This window comes from Melampsora larici-populina (assembly GCF_000204055.1).
Source record: "Melampsora larici-populina 98AG31 unplaced genomic scaffold MELLAscaffold_6, whole genome shotgun sequence".
Taxonomy (NCBI): domain Eukaryota; kingdom Fungi; phylum Basidiomycota; class Pucciniomycetes; order Pucciniales; family Melampsoraceae; genus Melampsora; species Melampsora laricis-populina.
In genome coordinates, this window is record NW_006768770.1 from 1305540 (window position 1) to 1328262 (window position 22723).

Genomic DNA, 22723 nt, shown 5'->3' on the forward strand with positions numbered 1-22723 from the left:
AGATGTATACCTCTCCCCTTGTTCAGAATTTGCACGTCATGATCTTCCTGACCCAAAAGCATCTAGTAGAGGGATCTTGATTTGATTGATGGTGAAAGACACCACACTGTTTTCTTTTTCAAGTGCATGTGGTACTGTTTGCATCTTCTTTGGTAGTTCTTCAAATCTGTTCTTGTGATTCTCTTTATATAGTGGGTAGTGTCTAAAAGCGTGTAATGTTGGGCCTGCCAAAAAGCTGATTTATCAAAAACTCCATTGTATGAAAAGAACTTCCTCTACTGCAAAAAATGTTAAAAACAATATGTTCAGCACAATTTTGGATTGCTATCAATGTGAGGATTCCAAATCTGCCCCCGGCTTTGTGTCAATTTTGTGGGTTTTATAAACTTTTTTCTAAAAATACCCGATTTCAAGGTCCATACTTCATAAATATTTGTGACAAAAATGGTACCCCACTGTCACAGAAGCCTTTTCTTGGTACAAATGATGCAAAAAGGATCATGTGGATGTACAAAGTACAACATCTGACAAACTCTATGACCACCCAGTACCTTGCTGATTGGACTGGTATTGGTCAACAATGATAATTTTGACATCAAGTTTGGTGTGACTAGAGGCAGTTGAGGCCTGTTGAGGCGCACTCTGGTGCGAAATTGTTCCATTTTGTACACAAAGTGCCTGACACGGCCCCGTGGCAAACCCGAAAGCTCAAGGTCGGGCCACGCGCTTAACTCAAGGGACCTATGGTGCATACAGCTAGCTTTTTCAAGGTTTTGGACCACCACTAAATTCACTGCAGTTCTCCATCTCAACTCACACCGCCGTCAACTCAGAGCGATCCATCTGTAGACCAACTTACGCGCCATACTATCACCACCGAATTCGAATCACAAGATGAGGTATGATTGATCATTCTATCAGTATTCAACATCGATTTCCTTTAAAATTGGACTCCATTGGACTGATGGGAAATCTCAATTTAAAGTCAATACGCCCACGTTCCCAAGTCGGAACTTGACGAGGAAAAAATTCGAGCTCTTGAAGAACATGAAATCGCGACCGGTCCCTTGTCAGGTGAGGCACGAGACAAGTGCTTCAGCCCGGTTTTTTTCCAAGTTGGACACTCGATCAATTGAGACTGATTTCGTAATGATTTGTTATGACCTTTTTGATAGTCCTGCAGAGTAGTGTAAAGAACCATACACAAATCTTGATCGCTTTAAGAAACAACCGGAAATTACTAGCACGTGTTAAGGCTTTCGATAGACATTCTAACATGGTTAGTCAATTTATCGTCTTTTTTCATCAAAATAAGAATTGCTAGACACTTGGACTACTGTACACCTGAGCAGTTCGCAGTTTGATGGAACCAGAGGCGCCTGAAGGGTATAAGATCTCATGAAAAAAAATCGATGTGGCATTATGAGAGGCACATATCTCTAAAGTCACCGGGTGAATATGTTCGATAGCAATAGCGAAACTTCACACGGGAATTCAACTTTACTGACTCACTTGTATTGAACTTGTACTTGTTAACCGTCCGTCACTAATATTGAATTTGGTGCTTTCGCTCCGATCAATTCATTCTGTCGGGAATCATTAATATACATAGGTTTTAGTCAACGTAAAGGAAATGTGGACAGAACTCCCGAAAGGCAAAAACAAAAAACCTGTCAACAAGGATCGATTCATCTCCAAGATGTTTCTCAGGGGCGATTCTGTGATTCTCGGTGCGCATTTCTTTCTTGACAATCTTGTGTGTTGGCATCTCGCGAGTGTATCACTGATAGTTTTACATTTTTTCTACTTCTTTTCCGCAATCTTGCACTCTTCTAGTTTTACGACACAATGCTTAATACAGATCTGAAAGCCTCCATGTGATGACTTGGGATTGTAGTGCCTTGCTTTGTCATCACAAAGAATAGCACTATCGTATCCCTTTGCTTACCGTAGGCTCAAAGTATTGGATGGGGAATCTCAGTCACTGGATCGGTGGACTAATTGTTTTCGGCCACCTATAGACTCCAACAGCTTGATATCCATGTCTAAATTGAACATGCATGATGTGGTCTCCCGTCCTCGGGTGTAAGATATATACGTTTAAGATGTGAATATGCGCAGAAATGAACCCGATCATCTCCGGAAGCAAAAATTCGTGTCTTAATAAATCAAGATAACATTGCTCATGTTACTGGTACTTCATGGCTTCATTCCTCAGCAACGCTCGGTTATATCCATTAGAACACTAGGACACATTCAAACATGGCAAGGAGTTGGTTGTTCGGGGTCGTAGTGTACCCAGATGCCCCGGGAATCAGTGGCATCCGGTTTTGCTATGGATGGTTTGCTACTACATAGCCCTGAGGGTGTGTTGCAATTTGTTCCTCGATGGCGGTTTCAGACCTGATAGAGAAGAAAAACTGTAAGAGACATTGAACATAGAAGAGTGCTGTACAGTCAAACCCGCGCAAATGCATAAATTGGGGCGACAATTTTTTCTATGCATTTTGACCGGTTATTCATTTTAACGGGCTTTGTGATAATGCATAACTCTATGCATTATGGTCATAAGACATACATTTATGCATTATGAGAACAAAAATGACATAATGCATAGAGTTATGCATTATGAAGCAGATAAAAATGTGAATGTACAACTGCTCCAATGAAAATTTGTGCTTCCAGAACCCTGCAAGTCTGGAACCCAAGCCCTATGCAAATTGGCTGATTATGCATTTGCGTGGGTATGCATTTGCGCGGGTTTGACTGTAGGTGGCAACACGCGGCGCTGATAGTCTCCACTGGAGTTGTCCCCTACTCCTGGTGAAAATCATTTTGGAGTGTCAAGAGAAAGTGAGACCCTGAAACTTAACCCCAGTCTAGGACCCCAGATAGCTCCTATAAAGGTCCATTGTGTCAAAACTTGATATTTGGACCTTTTGGCCTCACAAGCTCAGGTTGTGGGCACGCTCATATTTTTGTACGCGCGCCGAGGCACATTTTATTTAGTTTTTTTGCGCCTAGGCGCCACTGCCACTTGGCGCGCCGGGCGTGTTTTCTTACCAAAAAGAAAATCACCGAGAGACAAAATTTTGTTTTTGTATTGTTATTTATTGTATGTTTGTATGTATGTGTTGCTAGAGCTGTCTACTACCACAAGATTGCCTTTTTAAGGTGAGCAAAGCCAAGGGAAGCTGTGTCAAAGCTCACAGCGAGTATCCAAGTCTCCAATATTGGTGACAGGACATAGAACTCCTATGATTTGGTGTGATCCTTGAAAAGGCGTGCCAACCCTCATTTTGTCAATTTTTCCAACGCCGTGGTGTGCCAAAGACACATATTTTGTGCCGCGCCCACAACCTGATCACAAGCACATGCATGGCTTTTTGCCCCAAAACAGGTTTTGGCTCCAATTGCACAACAGACATTTCTTAAAGGCCCAATATCTTGGCCGATTTGGCTCCAAGTAGACAACAGACATCAAGAGCCCTATTTTGGCACATAGAAGCTTACAAACCACAAAGCCTTTTTTTGATAGATCACATACCTTCTTCTGAATTGATAAGATCCTACTGAGTAACACAGAAGAGATGCTGTATATCACACCGCGGGAATTAATAAGTCCAAAACCCAATTGAACCAAGTTGCGCTGACAGGGTCCACAACTTCTCTCAATCACGAGATTTGTTTGCAATACGTTCACAATACCTTTGCTGAATACCCTTGAGATACACTTGTACAGGCGTTTCATCACACCAAAACCATCACATACGCCACAACCCCCCATTGGGTCCATCAAATGATATCACACAATTTTGAATGGATCACCTTTTTGATAGGTCCTTAACATTTGCAATCTAACTCAATCAAGTCTTTGTACATGCCTTTCAATCTTGATTGCCTACGTTGAACTGTAGTTACTTACAATTCTTGGTTACAACTAATTGACTCTGAACCTTGCTTTTGATGAAGTCAAGTCAATTTGAGAAAATTTTACAATGCCAAGTGCAACAAACAGCTCAGAGTAAAAAAAGAATTGAGAATAGAGGAAGTTCAAATAAATCAATGATAAATGATCAATGATCAATGTCTGAGATTCCATTCAATGGGAAAACACAGATCAAAGATCCTGTTTAATCTTAATACCGAGATGTATGTGATTGGTCAAAGTAAGTAGCAAGATGACCACGTGAGGTGAATGTCAAACCTTTTTGATTTACCGTTCCAAATCTAAATGGGTTGTCATTTTGTTTTGAAGACTCATTGGTCAAGTCTCATAAGGATTAGCTGGGATTGTGATTGATACTCCTCACACATAGTTGGTTTTCCTTACATGTTGGAACAACAATGAATTGGAAAGTGACTAAAACAAGGGTGGTCTGCAAACGTGATGTGAATGTATTGCAAAAAAGTCTCACAATTTAAGAAAGTCACAAACCCAGCCACCTCAACTTTCTTCAATTGGGTTTCAAGCCTATTGATTCCTGCGGTGTCAATTGAAGGGATAGATGTGTACACAAAAAATTAAGATGTCTTGTCTCAGTAGGCTGCACTGCTAACAAAGATGCCTTGGATGGCAATAGCCATGGTCGTAGCTTCCAAGTGATTGATCAGAGGCAATCTTTGGGGCCAAATCAAGCCTTGTATCAATTCCTCAGACACACATTCTGGGGGAGTAAATATCCAATAATAACTTGAATTGGAATATCCAAGGTATCTTTGCTGGCAGTGCCAAGGCAGTTGCACTGTTACTCAAATAAACTGCACTGGAACACAAGTTACATTCAAAAGCACTGTGTGATGAATTCTAAGTGATCCTCTGCAACTGCGGTCAGTCTCGCCTCAGATGAAGATATTATGAAGGTGAGATTGCTCTGTGAACACAAGATGCATAATATTTTTGGGCAAAAACAGATGGTTTTGGCTCCAAGTTTACAAGAAACATACCAAAAAATTAAGAAAATTTAGCAAAAATTGGCTTTTTGCCTCCAGTAAGACAATGGGGCTTAGCTGGGGCTATCCAGGTCCCCCCCAGTCTGAAAAAAGAGTGGCAGGCAGCAAATTAGAAAAATTTTGAACACCAAGATACTAAAGGGTAACTGTTGGAAGAGGTTCTAGAATTTGTATAGCTGAGGATACAGGTTTTTTAGTATGACTGAATATCCATTCTCTAGTTTCAGTTTTGGCTCAGTTTCTATAATGAGATGTTTCTCATTTCTGATTGCCTTACGGCGATCTGTGGTAACTCACCCTCCTCTATCCTTGCCCCTTTGGTGAGGATGGAGGTATGTGGGGGAAGGCGTGATCTGCTCCTCTGTTGGTCTTCTAAAACCAACCGGACTGGGAAGTGGACCAATTCCAGCTTGGGTCAGTGGGTGGGTACCAGAAAAACTCATCAGGTGGGCGGGATGGTTATTTTGTGAGTTAGCAAAGAAACTTTGAGCTTTACTGAAGCTTTGTGAAAGGATGATAGAGAGGGAATGGAACGTGCGGGAAGAAGAGGAATAGAGTTTGGAATGCCAAGGTCAAACTCTAGTCTTCTTCGAAGGCCTGTACAGCTTTGCCTTTCACGTGCCGTCCCTCACCTTTCACAAGAATGGACTACACCACCACTGCATTCCTTGTGGTGTAATCAATGAAAAAATGTATGAATCAACAGAACAATATGTTTTAATTTTAGATATTAATTTTGTAGAAGTGAAGAAAAGTGGGAACAACTTGATTGATTGTAAAAACTTGGCAAAGGGAATTGGCTTGACTTGACTCCTTGGGGGAAGTTGCTGTGCACATAGTGTAGACTAGCAGCAACAATTGAAGCAACCCGCCACAAAAAGCGGAAGCTTACGATATAAGGACTCAGATATGTGTACATATGTACATATTATTGATGTATCATGATATTGTTCACAACACTCAAGTTCAACAAAGCCTTTCAATCCATCCAGTACGGCTTGAGGCTCACCTTTGGAATCCCCAAATCGTTGCAAACACCACCATCTTGATCTACCAATCAGTCCAATCCTTATCTGGTATGGCTTCACCCTCACCCTTGTATTGAAATGCATCGATTACACCCTATATTTTGAATACAGCTGATAATGATTGTGTTTGCCCTGTAAGCTTCCTTGCTCAATACCCTCCGACTTCAGTTGAATTGTTCTCAAGAACTGGGGTTCATCTTCCCCCGCCACACATCAGTTCAAGAATTCCTCAATGTCACATCAAGATATCAGAATATTTTGACAGTCATCTAATCAAATTCCTGAATTTTAGCCCTCATGATGATCAGAAATCTGAATCGATTCTTACAGATTGAAAATCTCAAGAGTGAATGAGGTAAAGGTGAATTTTCTGTTGCTTATTTTATTGCTGATCCAAGTCTTTTGAATCCAAAGGCTTTATCTCTTCATCTTCTTGAGTGATACTAAGTGAAAAGAGGTGAGGATTAAAGGGTTTTAGGCTACAGTTATACCTCGGAAATCCGGTACGCTTGGTGGACACCTTTTGTACCGGATTCTAGAAAAATTAAAAAATGTGGAGCCAGAAATAGAAGGGGAAAAACTATTGACTCAAATGTCAAAAATGTCCTATTAGCTTTTTTACAGGAGGTTTGAGGGAAGTTTGTGACAAAGACCGGGTTCAGTGCAAGGAAAACTCTGTACAAATAACTTTGGAATCTTTTTCTGCTCCAAAATCTTGGCTTTGTAGCTAAATCCGCCTATATAGCCTACCTCTGGAATTTGATTTTTCTCTTTTTAACCACCGGATACCGATATTCGGAGGTTACCGGATATCTGGCTGGGAACCACCTCGGTGGACCAGAATCTAATCAGATTTTGGAGGGTACCGGATATCAGAGGACCAAATTTCCGAGGTATGACTGTATTTATCTGTTTATTTGGTTTTGTTCTCATGGATCTATCAATAGTGTTGCTGGTCAGTTTTGAGGGCAAAATATGTTGACTGATTGTTTCATCTTGTGAAAATACAACAAGGCTGATCAACAAGACTTGAGAGGTGTATATATTGGACTTGACATCATGAGTTGCCTGGATATCAGTTCATGGAAAGAACCGACCTCACGGTCACAATGACAGCAAAGTGATTCTCACAACAATTGAACAATCATTCAATCAGTCAAAAGGGGCCAATACATGTTGGTATCTTGTAGTCAAGATAGTTCACTTTATTTGTCTCATATAAGAGGGATACTTATTGATTACCTGATATGTTTTGTCTTGCTTTTGTCTCATTTTTATCTTACTAGTCACTCTTTAGTGTTTTTGTTAGTTTTATCATATTTCTTCTAATTGAATTTGCTTAGAGTAAGTCGCATTGAGAATGTGAAAAAAACTGCATCATTTGGATCGCCTCGGCCCGCTCTGTTGGCTTTAAAATTGACCAAGCGGAGCAAGAGCGGGTCCACATTGCGCCGCGCTCTGTTGGTCATGTAGCGGGTTCATATCACTGGCGGATCAAGAGCGGGTTCCTAAGGTAGCGGCAAAGTGTTCCGCTACCAAAATGTTGCCTAAAAGCGGAGCGCTTTAGGTGTTGCTAGCAGGTGGGCTGTCCCTCTGCTGTGTGACCCCTTAGCCTCATTTATTCCCTTCTGTTGATACAAGAGTCTAGTACCAACTTCAAGGAATCTCAGGAGAAATGTGGAAGAGATGTGATGAGTTCCAAGTGGCTACAGTTATAAGTATACAAAGGCCTGGGGGTGGACAATTGTCACACCACTTTGAGATTATTGTACTTGAGACTGAATCAGTGTCAAAAAGGTCTATGAGGTAAGAAAGATGTTTTGAAACATTATCCCTGGAAGCCACATGTGATTATCCAAGCAGATGATATTCATCTATAATCTTTAGATTATCTCTATGAATTATCTGATGTGTGGGCAAGACGGAATCAGAATAATAGGGCAGTTCAAGTTTTAAAACACACTATAACATAACTGTGCCTACAGCAAGATGCTGCTTGGAATTTTTCAAAGTTTGAAACATTCTGAGAAAGCCCTGCCTGATGACTACATCTATGCACAAATAAGAGTTGACTTTCTAGAATTTCACAGCACATGGAGGTCAAAAGAATTTTGATTTTACAACATTTTTGGTTAACTTGAACTGCCCTAATATCACTTTCTCTTTGATGGAGACTTTAATTTATGTTCATAGCCATGTAGATAACAAGTCACTTCAGTCATGGACTTTTTTGTAAAAGATTTGAACTCAATAAGCATTGTTTCCTGGTAATGAAGGTGTTTTAGCAAGACCCATTAAAATTTGAGCTAGGTAGAATTTTGCAGAGTGGAACAAATCTATCAGACTCAGCAGGTCAGGTGATGACAAGTCTAATACTTACAGGTTTTACATGGTCCTTGACACGAGCTTGAACCAATCAAAGCATGTCTCACAATTGACTTTGTTGTGCTGTTCACAAGCAATGGGTGTGTCCGAATTCAAAGGTTGGCTCAACGGAAAACGGACCAGTGAGAAGACGCTGAGTGATGGACGATCCTGGTCATATAAAAATTTGTGTCAGGTATAACACGTAGTTTGATAGCCAAAAGGCTCAACAAAAAATGAAACCAAATAAACAATATCATTTCAAAATCATATTGGACTTACATCTGGATCAGAGAGGTAATCACCTCTGGATCGAAGGAGAGCATGGAGCTGTTCCTCAAATTGACCGTTGTTGCCCATTCGGTAATCAACGCAGCAACCTCCACACCACTCGAGACCGTGGTCTGCACAGAACATGAAATGATTAACCATGATGCTATCGGGTACCATGTCAGTGAAGAATAGTTGAATGAGGCAATAGGATGGGATAGGATGGGATGCTGAGAGTACTGTAACTTATCACAGCAAATGACAAAGAATAGATGGGTCACTTGTTATTCCGTTGGGAATACATAGGCCCGGTACTTTATGTGTCATGTAAAGAGGACGGGTCGGGTTTTAAGTTGTTACTTTTACTATGGTACCATTTGACGTCATGGTTCATTCCCTCTTAACCGCTTTTCCAGTTTACCTATCATTCATCAAAGCAGAGATATCTTCACCTTATCATCAAGTATCCTGTTAGTTCTTTTTTAAAGCCCCCCCTTCCCTACCTAATTATCATTGTTCCAAAGAATTATAGTTGTTATTCTGAAAATCTTCAATCACAAGTGTTGAGTGGTTCTCACATTTAGTATTTTTTGGCCTTTATGGGATTTTTTTACATTATTATTGTAGTTGATATAATCTTCACCGATTTGTCTTACATTCATATTTTAGTTGGGACCATGGTTGTTAGTTTACAATTAGTTGTTATTTATTTTTTTGCGTCATCACCTCTAGATTCTAAGATAGCCATATTGATATCTTTGGCGATGAAAGAGTTATCACCCATTCGATAATCAACGCAACATTGCTGACACCACTCAAGACCATGTGGAGCACAGAACATGGATCGGTTTGCGATGATAAACAGATTTATAATGATGATGAGTTGAGCAAGAGGATGTGATTATGAGATGGACTTGGTCAAGAGTCTGTGAGATCGATAAAGAAGAAATGAAATCAGTCAATGATAGTAAAGAGCTAAAGAAGAGATTGATTATACGAGGCTTACACGAGCAATAAAGCTATAATACCGTCTTGAGATTAAGAATTCCAAAAAGCGAAAAGCGAAATTCGAAAAAATCGTGGCGGTCACTTCAAGTTCACATCTCGGCTTCCTGTTCATCGTAATCACATTTCACATTTCTCGCAAGTCGCGACTCGCGACCTCTCAGTCGGTCGCAAATATCAGATGCCTTCGAATTATCTGAAGTTCTTAGAGGTTGCCGGGTATATTCTCCTCTGATTTTGGAAACAGTCCCGAAGTGACAAAGACTTTTGATCCCTGATACGCCAAATCTTGGCTTCAATTGTCTTGATCGGCTGTCAAAACGTACCACGGGGGGGAATCCAACGTGAGGGATACGTGTTTCTACCGGCCCCCTCATAACGAAGGGTAACGGCAGTGTCAGAACGACCGTGTGTTGGCACTTTGTGAACGCGAGAGTCACATAGAAGCTCATTTGTTTATTGTTTACCCGATCACACACACAAACCCGAGTCGTTCTCAAAAAGGTCATTCTGACGTGACCAACGGTAAAGGAATGGTGAACACAGGAAACAAGGGTGCGAAAAGTGATAGGTGTATGATGTTCATGACATATATAAGGCATTCGGATTGCATACATCTTGACTCTTTCCATAGCTATTACTTCGCCAATCTTTCCTCTCTTTGCACTTTTTAGAATAAAACAAAATCTTGGTGAGCACTCTCGTGGAAGCTAATAACGTTGTATTTAGGTATGCGCATATCCCTGCTTTGCTTCACATATGGGTTCTTGACTAGCTTCAAATGGCGCCTGTTGGCATCTTTATAAATTTTTCTGACCTAATTGATCAGTGCTACCACAGTCCTCCAACATACCAAAACGAGAAAGAAGGGCGACTGTTCAATCGAGTTTCAAGATGAATATCCTCCTACTAACCTTGTCTCTATGTTCGATCGCGTTCATTTCAGCCTATCCCACAACGGATGAGCATCCTTCAGCCAGTCTTCATCCAAGAAAGTTCGATGGAAATTTGATGGGATTGTCTCCATCGAACTTAAAACGAAACGGGATTTCAATTGGATTCCTTCCTGCCTTGGGGGAATCAGTTGCACCCAACACTCCGAATGAAATCAATGACAAGCTTCCGGCACCGATGGCCATCGTAAGTGATTCCCTTCGAGGCTACAATCAAGTATCTATTACCTTTGTTGAGAGTCTTAACTTTTACTTAAATGGACACTGCTCATCGCATCAGATGGGAGACTACATCAATCTAGAGTCTGATGGCCCGAATCAATCACAAATAGACTCTGTACGCATATCGCTTCGTTCTACGCAACTGTGACGAATGGTTTTCTTGAAATCGTTTGAATACACTATCTGAATATCTCCCTGGCGTCGTGTCCCTTCTTTTGTCTTTTCCTGGATCACTTGGCTCTGCGATGTATGAGGTTAGCATCTCAAATATATACAATCTTTAGATGGAAATCCAGTATGGCAGATCGCTTTGATGCCTTACCAAGGTTTGGAGATGGTCACAAAAGAAGTCGTACGTAGTTTATATTCAAATCCTCTACAAAGACATCTATTACTTAGAAAACTTCATCAATCTACGATCTTTTTGCGCACATCTTGAACACAGGCCGATCATGTTGCAAAAAAAATGCAGTGGATCAACAAACAAGGTATCACAGTTTGGCTAAGATTTGCACATGAAGTTGGTCTTCTGTTCCTTCATAGTAATCTCTTTCGCGTATTGATCAATTCTATTCGCTGTTACGCATCATTCAGATGAACGGTGATTGGTACAAATGGGGGCTACAACCCGAATGTAGATAGTTTTGTCTGAACATCTTTTCTTCTTATGACCTGTGAAATATCCAGACAGCTGATCCATCAAATTCTCAGTGTTTATAGAGAAATGGAAGCTGATGTTCGATACCATCAAGTCTCAAACTGAGAACACATGTAGGCTTGCTTATTTGAAAGATAGATTAACTGCCTCAGCTGATCAAGACTATTTTTATGCGTGATATGTCTACTCCGAGTGAAATAGACTTGATGTGGGCTCCAAACTCTAAATTTGGTCATGTAGATGCAGTCCATGGTGGTTATAATCAATACTGGCCTGGCGCACATTACGTGGACATTGTCGGTCAGCGCAATTCTTGCTGACTCGACGAACATCAATTTGAAAATCAAAGGATAATGATAGTGTAACCTCTTTTGTTGTTTATTCTTCCTTAGGACTTTCTTTCTATCACTATGGAGGTTAGTCCCATAAGTCGTGTTTTTATAAAAGTCTTATAAGCTTGTGGCATCAACCTTAGAATTCGTCATCAACATTTATAGGTCATGCTCGTCTCAATGTCGTCCCCCAGCCAGGCGAAGCACTTGAAACCATGAAGTACTTTGCAGATGTAGGTCTAGTTCTCTCTTACCAGCGGCCCGCAGCTACTACAAAGATATGTTTGATAGCTCAATGAACCTCAACTATCTACAAACACACCAAGCTTTTTTCGATACCCAATGAATACAAGCCCTTTGTGCTAGCGGAGACTGGAGCATCATATACCAGATCAAAGGAAACCGGTGAACCAGCTTCAGGAGGTGCTTCGGACTACGATATCAAGTACCAATGGGTTCAACAAGTCTTGTCAAAGGAGGTGGCTCAAGCTATTCCTACTCTCAAGGCACTTTCTTGGGTCAGTCGAGTTTTCAATGCCATCATTCCTTTCTCTCTTACGCTTCAGTCCAATATATTTCACCAGAGGCAACTCTGTTAAGGAGCTTCAATATTGATTGAGATTTTTTTCAATTTCGAAACCAAATTTGAATTCAGTTTGAGGTCAAGAAAAATGAAAATGCGGCGTAAGTGAAAAGTTTCTACAGGATCTAAAACGCAAGCTCTTGATCGATGACTAAGAGTCTGATTTCCTTTGTACTTTTGGACCAATGGGAACAGAGGAGATACACCAATCAAATCCGAAGACTTTCGTTTGTTCATGGGAGAAGGCGATATTGGTAAAGATACGGCTGACTTTGTAGCATCCACAGATTTTTGACCGCGGTCGCTCGTGAAAGAACCGATGAACATCATCATGCATTTTATCCAAACTACATTGTATCTACCCAGCTTGATCAATTTTGCTTACTTTTAGAACTAATATAATATCATATGTGTCAGCTTTCCCAACTACTACTTTGTCACTTAGCCGTTGAAGCAGTCAAAGTTGGATATTTCTTGTGCTGTTTCTGCATTTGATCCGTCAATGGAAAAACTTGTAGGAAAAAGTGAGTGAAAACTGTGGGTCAATAGATCTTTGCACTTTATTGAATGTAAAATTGAATGAGTGTAAAAATCAAGGCCCATGGGGGCAAATTACAATTTTGCACTTGATCTGCCCAAAATCCTGGTGTGCAGATGGTTTCTGTGTAGTGTGAAATTGTAAATCACGGGGCCAAACCTACAGTTTTACCAATTTCTAGTCTTATAAATTATGTACATTCAAATTCAAGTTGGGTTCCGTACCTCTAGATTTCACAAAGTGCTACTCATTCTTTTTGAATGATCACATTATTACCCAATCATTGGTCAACAAAGCTCTTGACCATGTTCGGCACGAAACGTAAAGCGGTTTGCAATGATATCTCCATGAGTTGACATGGTTGTAAGGATGAGTCGAGTGAAGGTAAAGTGCTTGGATGAGATTGATTGATTGGTAAAGAGTCTTCTTTAGTGATGAGGAGATGAACCTAGAAGAATAAAATTGTAACAAATTGAAACAAAGTGGTCAAGAGGAGAAATAAGAGGATTTTGATTGAATTTTTAACCTTTGAAATCGAGTCAATTCATCATTTCTCTGCATAACGTCATATATATTATCCGATTAACCCTTTTGGGAGTAGGTGATGAGTCCAAAGTGCTTCAATGGAAAACACAAAAACAAGGGAACAAACCGAATCAGAGATGTAGCAGGATACATACTTGGTCGAGGTCAATTTGTTATTGATGAGAACAAAGTAATCTAAGGTCAAAGGAGTAGAAAGAAGAAATGATTAGGAAACAAGATTCTGACTACTTACTCCGACACTTGGAAGGTAGCATAAGAGTGTGTGAAGAGGAAAGAAAGGTGTCTTTCTAAAAAGCTACAAAGGTATGTACGCTGATCATTATTCGTACTGACTTGAGATCTCAGAATGGATACATGAATCTTGGCTTTTCTTCAATTGTTGAGATCAACATAAACTGAGGATGATGAGTGTCCTATTGTATTTCGATCAGCTTGTTGAGAATAAGCGCAGTGGAAGGGAAATCCAGGATAAATCAGATGAACATTCTTCAGAAAGAAAACTAACAAGATTTTCATCAATGGCTTGAAATGATCAGTTGAATGAACTTTTTTGAGCTTTGAGAATGAAGGGGGTGATTGGTGACATCTCGCTGACACGTTTCGAGTCACAAGATGTCACACGTCTCGACTCAGCTAGGGAAATTCACATCTTCCATTAATTCAAATTCACCAAGCCATCAACACTTCAAAGTTCTTCAACTCACACCATCCATCATCACGCGTCTTTCAACTTAACAACATCAAGCAAAAAAACCTATCATTCAAATCGGACAACTTTCTTCATACCTCCACAAATCCAACTAATCGAATCAACTCATTAAACCATGACAGCTAATAGTCCTGCTCCAGATATCAAGCCTAAAACACAAAAAATCACACTTAAAGTTAAATGTACGTTCAAAAGTAAAAGAAAAAAAATAGACTCAAATCATGAATGAAAGCGAAAAAAAAAGCTTTTTCAACAAAGTTGATTGGTTTTTAATATAGTTTTCATCTTGAACAAAATGTTGATAAATGAAAATCAAATGTTTTAAAATCAAATCGGATCACTAACTTGAATTTTTCCCTGAACCTGTTTTTGAATTGAATTTATCCATTCTAGTTGTAAGTTAAATTCCGATTCTACAAATTCCAAAAAAAAAAAAAATCAAAAAAGAAAACCCAATTCTTAGAACCAAAAAAAAGAAGAAGAAGAAACTAATGATCAATTTGTTTTTTTTTTGATTAGCCAGATGCATCAGAAGAACCATTAATTTTAAAAGTCAAACAATCTACTACGTTTATTAAGATTTATAATGCAGTAGCAGAACAAAGAGGGGTAGCTAGAACTTCCTTCAGGTTACAATTTGATGGTCAAAATTTAGTACCAAACGATTCTACACCGGCTGATGTAAGTTTTACATCTCTTTCAAATTCGATTTTCTCTTGATTGAGATTCGTCTTTGAGTTTCCGAGTTTGATCTTGATTCGTGTTTTTTTTTTGGGTTTAGATGGGTATGGAAGAAGAAGAATGTATTGATGTATGTTTTGATTTACTCAGTTTTGTGGATTAAACTAATCATTTAGAACCGATTTCACTAATTCGATTGATCTTTTTTTTCTAGTTTTTGATTGAACAAGTAGGAGGAAGTCATTCAAGACTTTGAAAAAGGGAAAAGGAAAACAAAAAAAGTTAAAAACCCTTTAACTTTTGTCTGTTTTTTTCTGCTTCTTTTTCTTACAATTCTTGTAAACCTTAATCCTTCTATCTTAGCATAAACTTTGTGAAAGAGAAAAAAAAATTAAACAAATCAAATCAAAACACAACAAATCAAAACAAATGATACATTAAATCATTCTAAATATCCATTCAATTTTTTTCTTCTTTCTAGTTCAAATTTCTCTGATCTTTCATTTTTTGTTGGTTTTATTTTTTGTTGGTTTTATTTTTTGTTGGGTTTATTTTTTGTTGGTTTTATTTTTTGTTGGCTTTATTTTTTGTTGGTTTTATTTTTTGTTGGGTTTATTTTGGTTGGTGTGTTTTGTTGAGTAAACAGTTTTGTTTTTTAAAAAAATGTTAATACCTCAATCTTATCTTTTGTTATTCTTCAAATGTAAATAAATCAAAAAAAAAAACCAACTACAATTTTCTCACTTTTGTCAAATGTCAAAAAAAAAACCAATTCTTTTTACTTTTGATCAATTTTTCATCGGATTTTTATGTGATATTTGGGTAATTGAATGTGATTAGTTAATCTGATTTATCAACTTCAAAAATCAACAAGAAGTTCTCTCTATATATCTTTTCTTATTCTACAAGAGATTCAACTTTCAACCTTCAATGGTTTTTTGGTTTTTTTTCAATTAATCTATGAGGATTTCTTATTTTTTTAAGAAATCCATGAAAGAAAATGGATTTGAAATCCAGGTATATATATCCAAGTTTTTTTGATTTTATGTACTAGGAAAAAACTCTCCTGAAAACTTTCTTTTTAGAATTTGATTTGAACTTTAAAATAGTTAACATGAGTTTTTCTTCTTAAAAGAATACTGGTCAAGATATAAACCAAAGAGAGGTTAAAAAAAGTCAAGTTTTTTTTTCAATTTTCAAATGGGATTCATCATTCATAAAACCAGAATGATTTCTTTTGTTTTTTTTTTCTTTCCTTCAATTGATAAAGAAAATCTTAATCCTTACCAAAATATCAAAAGAAATCTATAATCCCAACCTTGATTTAAATTCATTTTAGTTCAGATAAATTAAATAGTATATACTTCTCCTCTTACACTTACACACTTTTCATACTTTCTCTCTCTAACAACTTTTATTTTTCCAAACAAATTTATAATCATTAAAATGATTGTCTTTTTATCTTCACTGCACATTTTGTTATGCATCTCCAAGCCATTCAAAACACACACTCAAAACCTTTATAAAAATAATCATAATTTCAAAAAAAAAAGATATCACAGAAAACCCTTTTTCTTTTTTTATAAAAGCATTCAATTCCAAATTGAAATCATCAAGAATCAAACCAAAACCAAAAACCAAAACCACAACACCCAATCAACATCAACATTAAAATCACACACACACAACTTTTTTTCTCTCTCTTTCTCATTCTCTTTTTGTTTCCACATCAAAAACTCATTCAATTTTATCTAATTACTTTTAAACAGAAACAACACAATAATAAAATATATAAAAAAACCCTTTCATCATCAAACGCTTTTTGGTTTTCTTCTTCTTTGATTTGATTTGGTTTTTTTTTAAAAAAATTTCTAAACTTTTTCTTTGAATTCTAAACTTTTTTCATAGTTTTTCTTTCAACTTTTTCCTTTTCACAAATTTAATTTTTTTTTTATTCAGCTCCACTATACATTCCTCTTTTCCTAAATCCACCTCTAACAAACCCACCTCGACCACCTCCAAATCCGTTACCTCTGCTATTAAACCTTCCTCTAAAGCTTCCTCTCATATATCCACCTCTTCCTGCTCCTGTTCCTCCTCTCAATGGTCCACCAAACGTTCGTTTAGATTCCACTCTGACCCTAATGCCACTAGCTAATTCTAATCCGAGTCCTCCTTCACCTGATCTACTAGCCTTAATCGCTTCTCTAGCTCCATTCAAATGTTCAAATTCAAGTTCGACTTCTGTTCTCTCTTCTGTTCCTGTCTCATCTCGTCTCACAAACCAATGTTTCAATGGTCCAAACTCATGTTCGATCGTAGCCTTCACATCTGATAATTCTTGATGATTCAACGTCGTTCGAATATAACATCTCGGATTCGTAATCAATTCTGGATTAAACGATCTTTGTTCTTCTCCACTTCTTCTTCTTTCAATTCCAATCACCACTTCTGTACCATCTTCTAAATTCACAATAAACCCATCCGGTCCACGACCAGCTTCGAGTGCTGCATCTGCACTAGCTGGTTCCATAAAACGTGCAAATCCAATATGACGAGCTCGATCAAGTGTAAGTCTACGTAAGGCTCCATATTCTCTTAAAGCAGCCTTAAGTTCGACTGGACGTAGACGAGTGGGGATATTAGCCAAGAAACACTCAGTAGTCGGATCAATCGGTTCTTCCTCGGAAGAATGAGTGGCTGTTGGACTTTGAGCTCGATCGGTAGGTGGTCCACCACCTCGTTTAGAATTACGAGAAGATGGACGACTAGGTCTAGATTGTTTTGGTTGAGAAAAATTCGGATTCGATCGATCTTTCGGTTTAGATTCTAATCGCTTTAAGATCCTAGCTGGGATTCCTCCCATCAACACGTTTGCTGGCACATGACCTCTGACCTAATGATTTCCAAAAAAAAAACAAAAGATACATCAGTCAAGACTTTCAAGAGAAAAGGATAATGTGGTCAGAGTGTGCTCACCACTGCTCCAGCGGCAATTGTTGTACCTGTTGAATCCGTCAAATCGAGTGAACAGATCAATCAGTCTAGAGTTCTTGAGGAAGACTCAAGTTAAGATGATGAGATACATACCATTACCGATCGTGCAGGGTCCTAGTATGATAGCACCACCACCGATCCACACGTCATCTCCTACAGTCACAGGATAAGCTCTCTCTAAGCCTTGTTTACGTTCAGCTACGTCGGTAGAGTGAGTACCGGCATATCTATGAAAAAGGTAAGATCCGATTCCATAAGGTTCAGATGAACGAAAAGAGAAGTAGAAGTGATCGAAAGCTTACATTTGAACATTGGGTCCTACAATCACTCGACTACCGAAAGTGACCTTTGAAAGGATCAAAACAGAATCAGATCTTGAAAGATAGAATGAAACCAAAGAAGAGATGAGAGATCTTACAGCCGCACAATCCAAAATGTGACAATTGAAGTTTGAGTAAAACTAGTGCATTGAAAGTCGAAATGTCAAGAAATCAGTCAATCATCAGTAAGCCACATAAGCTAAAGTTTCAAATAGATTGATCAGATCGATGATTTCAAACTTACAGGACCTTTGAAAGTGATATTAGTACCCTATTTTCGCATTCCCAACCCGAAAAAAAAAGTAAATAAACCATCGGTGAAATCAAGATGACCAAAAGGGAATCAAAAACATACATAATCACAATAAAACGGAGGTTCGATCTCAATAGGTTTATTTTTAATATCATCTAATTGGATTCCAAACAATTCAGCCAAATAAACTCTTCTTTCATCTGGTCCAAAGTAATCGGGTTCAGGATCATCTACTTCATTTGATGACCATGGAAATTGATTATAACGTTGTAAAAGATTTCGGGCACGTAATCTATCTTTAACTAATTGAACATCACTGACTGCTAAATATGGTTGACCTATTGTTTTTGTTTTTAAGAAAAAAGAATCAGAATCAGTTCATTATTTAGTTCATTAGGTTTCGAATGTGATGATCGATTTACCTGATAACATTTTTTCTTTTTCGGTTAATGAATCTGATTGAGGAGTACTGATAGAACCAGCAATAGTATATTTACTTGACATGATGGTTCTGGTTGATTTCCTTTTGAGAGAACTTTTTTGGTTTTTTGGTTTTTAGGTCAAGTTGAAGTTGAAAATTGAAAGTTTTTGAATTCAAAGGGATTGAACTTGGGTTGATTACATAATCCTCACTCGATCGTCGGTCGATCATCGAGTATGTATCATCAGTATATCCACCCTCTTGTTACTGAAACTTTAGTACACTATGTAAGCTGTATGACCTTTACATATACGTACAGTCAACTCTCTCTAATGGCATACAGTTTGGCGGGCAGTTTTCTTATGCATTTAGAGGAATATGCCTTTACAAATCTTGTTTTGGCTGGCAAATCCCATTTTGGCGGGGAAAACCCCCGTAAAAACCTATGCATTTAGAGGGATTATGCCCATAAAAGGTATGCCTTTATGGAGAGTTGACCTGAGTTGACTGTATCTCCTGTAATATTTACACGTCTCATTGTAAGATCAAAACAATCGAATGAATCTTCATTCTGCTGCCTTCGCATCGTAAAAGAACAAGCACCTTGGAGAAAAGCAAGCACGCATCACACATGAACACAGTACACTCCCTAGATTAAAATACCAAGCTCAACCTCAAGAATCACAAGTAACACTGAATCTTACACAAAACACTGTCCTCAACTCCAACCATCTTTCAATTGTTAAAAAGAACTCAAAACCGAAGAAAAAACACACACACACTACACAAACATAACTGATTTCTGATTTCTGATTCTATTGTTGTATACAAATCTATGTAAATTGGTTTTCTATTGTTCTACTTAACATAATCCAAACTCACTCAAATTATACAAATTCTCAATCCAATGAATCCTTACAGAAGATTTTTTTTTGGCTGGCTTGCTTGATGGGTTTTGATTTTCTTCAAAGAAGATTATGTCGACTTACAAGAATTAAAGATTCGTCTAATTCGATCCTATCTTCTTTCCTATCCTGAAGTTCATTTTCATTCTTTCCAATTCCAATTCCAATCCCAACCCCACTTCCACTTCCGATTCCATTTCCGATTCCAAACTGTTGATCCGGATGAATTCCTCTCTTATTTCCCAACCCAACTTCTTCATCCAAACCTTCCTCAAGATCTTCATCCATCAACCCATCAAGCCCCACTCCCAATCCTCGATCCTCTTCTTCTTCTTCCGCTTGCAATCCTGTTTCCGATCCTTGATCTAATTTAATCTGTTTGATCCATTCAGTTTCTAATCTTAAAAAACACCAACCCGAACGTCTAAAGATCTCAAAGACTTCTAATCCAAACCCGATCCATTCTGATGGTTCTCTTAATGGTCCGATCAACCTGATCAACCATGTGAACCTTAGCATCAAATTCAATCCTATCAAGATGGGGTAGATCATCATCGGTTTCATCATCAGTTCTGGACGAAGAAATCGGGTGCTGAAGTGATGGGTTGGGTGATGGAGGGTCCAATTCGAAGTTGAATAATTCATCACCGATGATGGTACATTAAGAAACCGATGATTGGAACTTTCTTGAGGATGATGATGATGATGATGATGATGATGAAGAGTATGATCAGGTGTGAGAGGTACATAACTAGGTGAATGGGTTCGTACTCGACTCGCATTCGATAGTTGAAGTCCAGCAGGTGAATTCCGTCTAGGTAATCGTTCAGGTTCAAATGTCGTACCTGTGATCGATGGTGGTGGTGGTGATCTTGATCCATTGATCGATAACTTGAGTGATGGACTTGACCAGGCTGTTGGTCTGAGTAATGCAAATGACCAATCATTCGTGACATCCCACCAAAATGAATAAAGTGAATTGATCAAGATTGATAGTAGCCAAAATTGATAACTTGCTGGGATGCTGGTCATTGAAGGTTTCATGGATCTAGAACTTTCTTGATCAAGTTCAGGTGCATCATCTGATGCTGGTGAATTGACCATAAAGACTGATAAACCAATCATAGGGAAAGCTGTAGCGTATTTTAATGCATTCAGTAATGATCGACGTGGGTTTGGACTAGTACGTGAATAGTATTCAGCAAGACATTGTCGAAGTCGAAACGCGTATGGTAAACTGTCGATCACCAAAATTGTCAAACATCATGATGAAAAAAGATTGAGAGATCAGTTTGTTTTAAAGATTATAGATGATTTAAATTCAAAACATACCTAGTGATGAGTGGTACCATTAAATTCTTATAACACCTCACTTGATTACTTTGAGTAGCCAGTCCATGTTTAGCGACCGTGGAAAGACAAACCGAAAGCCAAAGATCACCCAAGACTCTAGCATAACTAATCAAGACATCAGCCAGCAAGATATCCTGAAAGACAGGAGGATCGTTTAAAGTACCAAAGATGATTCGATAGAGTGATTGACGAAATTGACGACGTTGTGATTTGAATTTAGCTTGAAATGGTAAACAAGATGAAACTAAAAGACCACTGTTTGATGAAATTGATAAGATCATCATCAATGTTAACCATAGTAATGGTATTGATGATAGATTTGATACTAGGATTGGATTATTCCCATTAGTTAGAAATCTAAATAAAATTAAACCAATCAAAGTGAGTAAACCGATTGAAAGAGCTGAATAATAAATAGGTGTATAAAGTTTTGTTGATGATGTTGTTGTTGATGATAATGATAAAGTTGAATGATTAGATGAGATAGTTGATAGTTTTGAGAATAAGTGTCTGTTTCTTTCAGGTGAAGATGAAGATGATTTTAAATGAAATGGTTTTGGAAATTGATTGATTTGTGAATGAGATTGAGATGATTGAGGATTGAAAGTTAATGGTAAATGTGATTCGTCTTGTTGTGGTGGTGGTGGTTGTTGTGGTTGTTGATCGATTGTATTTTCGAATAATAAATCGAATTGAAGATTAAATGAATCTAAAGAATGTAAGACTAATCCATAAAGTAATAAACCAATAAAAATCAAAAATAAAATTCTAAATGGTAATGGAAAGATTAAGGAAAATGAATCGGATTGAAGATATTCGATTGACTCTGATTTGGACATTGCTGGCTGAGTTTCTTGCTGAGTTTCTTGATTTGAACTTCTTGAAATGATAATCAGGAAGCATTTCAACTGAACCTTCTTAATTGTAACTTAACTTTTGGCTTAAGTCACTTAATCAATTAACTTCTTCATCTCCAATCTCGCAACTCTTTTGGGAACAGATTTCTTCAAGTGACTCCTGAGCTCAGGCCTATCAGACACAAAGACTATGGTCCAGTAAAAAACTCTTGCTCTTCATGCCCAAAAGGGAACATGTATGGTTTGGGTACATTTAACAGTCAAAGCTTCCTTGTCTGCGATTGTGGCCCATACATATTTACCCAGCTCTCACATTATACACAGGAGCTTTGAGTTTTCTTTATTCCTCAAAAAATATGTTGGATAACTCTTTAAGTCAAGTTCACCCTGACATTTATTTTCTACCAATTGTTATACGTTTGATGATCTATCATATCATTATCAAGGGTATTCAATTTGATCATAACCTCATCTTGCCTATTCAAGAAATCCACACTGCTAGAATGTTTGGTCACTTGTTCAGGCGGCAGATGTCTGCAATGACTGCAGGTTCAGGTGCGCTTTGTGGCTCTGAAGTATGAACTTAAAACACATCACATCCCAACTGATTGGAACTTCATAAAATGAAACTTATCATTTTCAACTTATATCTTTGAGATAGCCGCACATTTTGATGTGTTCTTTTGGATACCTGTTGCTGGGAGTTGAGTCAGCTGTTCACTTGTGACTATTTTTAAAAAAACAATGAGTATATTAACAGTGCAATGCTGTAGTA

The 22723-nt window shown here is 38.1% G+C and overlaps 5 protein-coding genes across 5 annotated transcripts; 3 read left to right on the forward strand and 2 right to left on the reverse strand.

The window, feature by feature from the left end:
* Positions 1-894: 894 nt before the first annotated feature.
* MELLADRAFT_94522 (uncharacterized protein) lies at positions 895-1856 on the forward strand (the record flags this gene model as incomplete). The annotated part of the gene is made up of 5 exons (XM_007406383.1): positions 895-899; positions 986-1074; positions 1176-1279; positions 1613-1730; positions 1837-1856. 5 exons carry the CDS (start codon positions 895-897, stop codon positions 1854-1856), a joined length of 336 nt encoding a protein of 111 aa, XP_007406445.1.
* Positions 1857-11632: 9776 nt separating this feature from the next.
* On the forward strand, positions 11633-12663 carry MELLADRAFT_60617 (uncharacterized protein; the record flags this gene model as incomplete). The annotated part of the gene is made up of 6 exons (XM_007406384.1): positions 11633-11753; positions 11846-11869; positions 11951-12018; positions 12112-12303; positions 12441-12469; positions 12564-12663. 6 exons carry the CDS (start codon positions 11633-11635, stop codon positions 12661-12663), a joined length of 534 nt encoding a protein of 177 aa, XP_007406446.1.
* A 1462-nt stretch (positions 12664-14125) lies between these two features.
* MELLADRAFT_71065 (uncharacterized protein) lies at positions 14126-15593 on the forward strand (the record flags this gene model as incomplete). The annotated part of the gene is made up of 4 exons (XM_007406385.1): positions 14126-14345; positions 14681-14842; positions 14943-14972; positions 15057-15593. 4 exons carry the CDS (start codon positions 14277-14279, stop codon positions 15096-15098), a joined length of 303 nt encoding a protein of 100 aa, XP_007406447.1.
* Positions 15594-16397: 804 nt separating this feature from the next.
* MELLADRAFT_115570 (uncharacterized protein) lies at positions 16398-19051 on the reverse strand (the record flags this gene model as incomplete). The annotated part of the gene is made up of 8 exons (XM_007406536.1): positions 16398-17738; positions 17822-17847; positions 17933-18066; positions 18142-18185; positions 18258-18299; positions 18404-18430; positions 18515-18750; positions 18835-19051. 8 exons carry the CDS (start codon positions 18914-18916, stop codon positions 16794-16796), a joined length of 1536 nt encoding a protein of 511 aa, XP_007406598.1.
* A 463-nt stretch (positions 19052-19514) lies between these two features.
* Positions 19515-21941, reverse strand: MELLADRAFT_115571 (uncharacterized protein; the record flags this gene model as incomplete). The annotated part of the gene is made up of 4 exons (XM_007406535.1): positions 19515-19565; positions 19823-20268; positions 20584-20975; positions 21071-21941. 4 exons carry the CDS (start codon positions 21928-21930, stop codon positions 19515-19517), a joined length of 1749 nt encoding a protein of 582 aa, XP_007406597.1.
* Between the last annotated feature and the right edge of the window lie 782 nt (positions 21942-22723).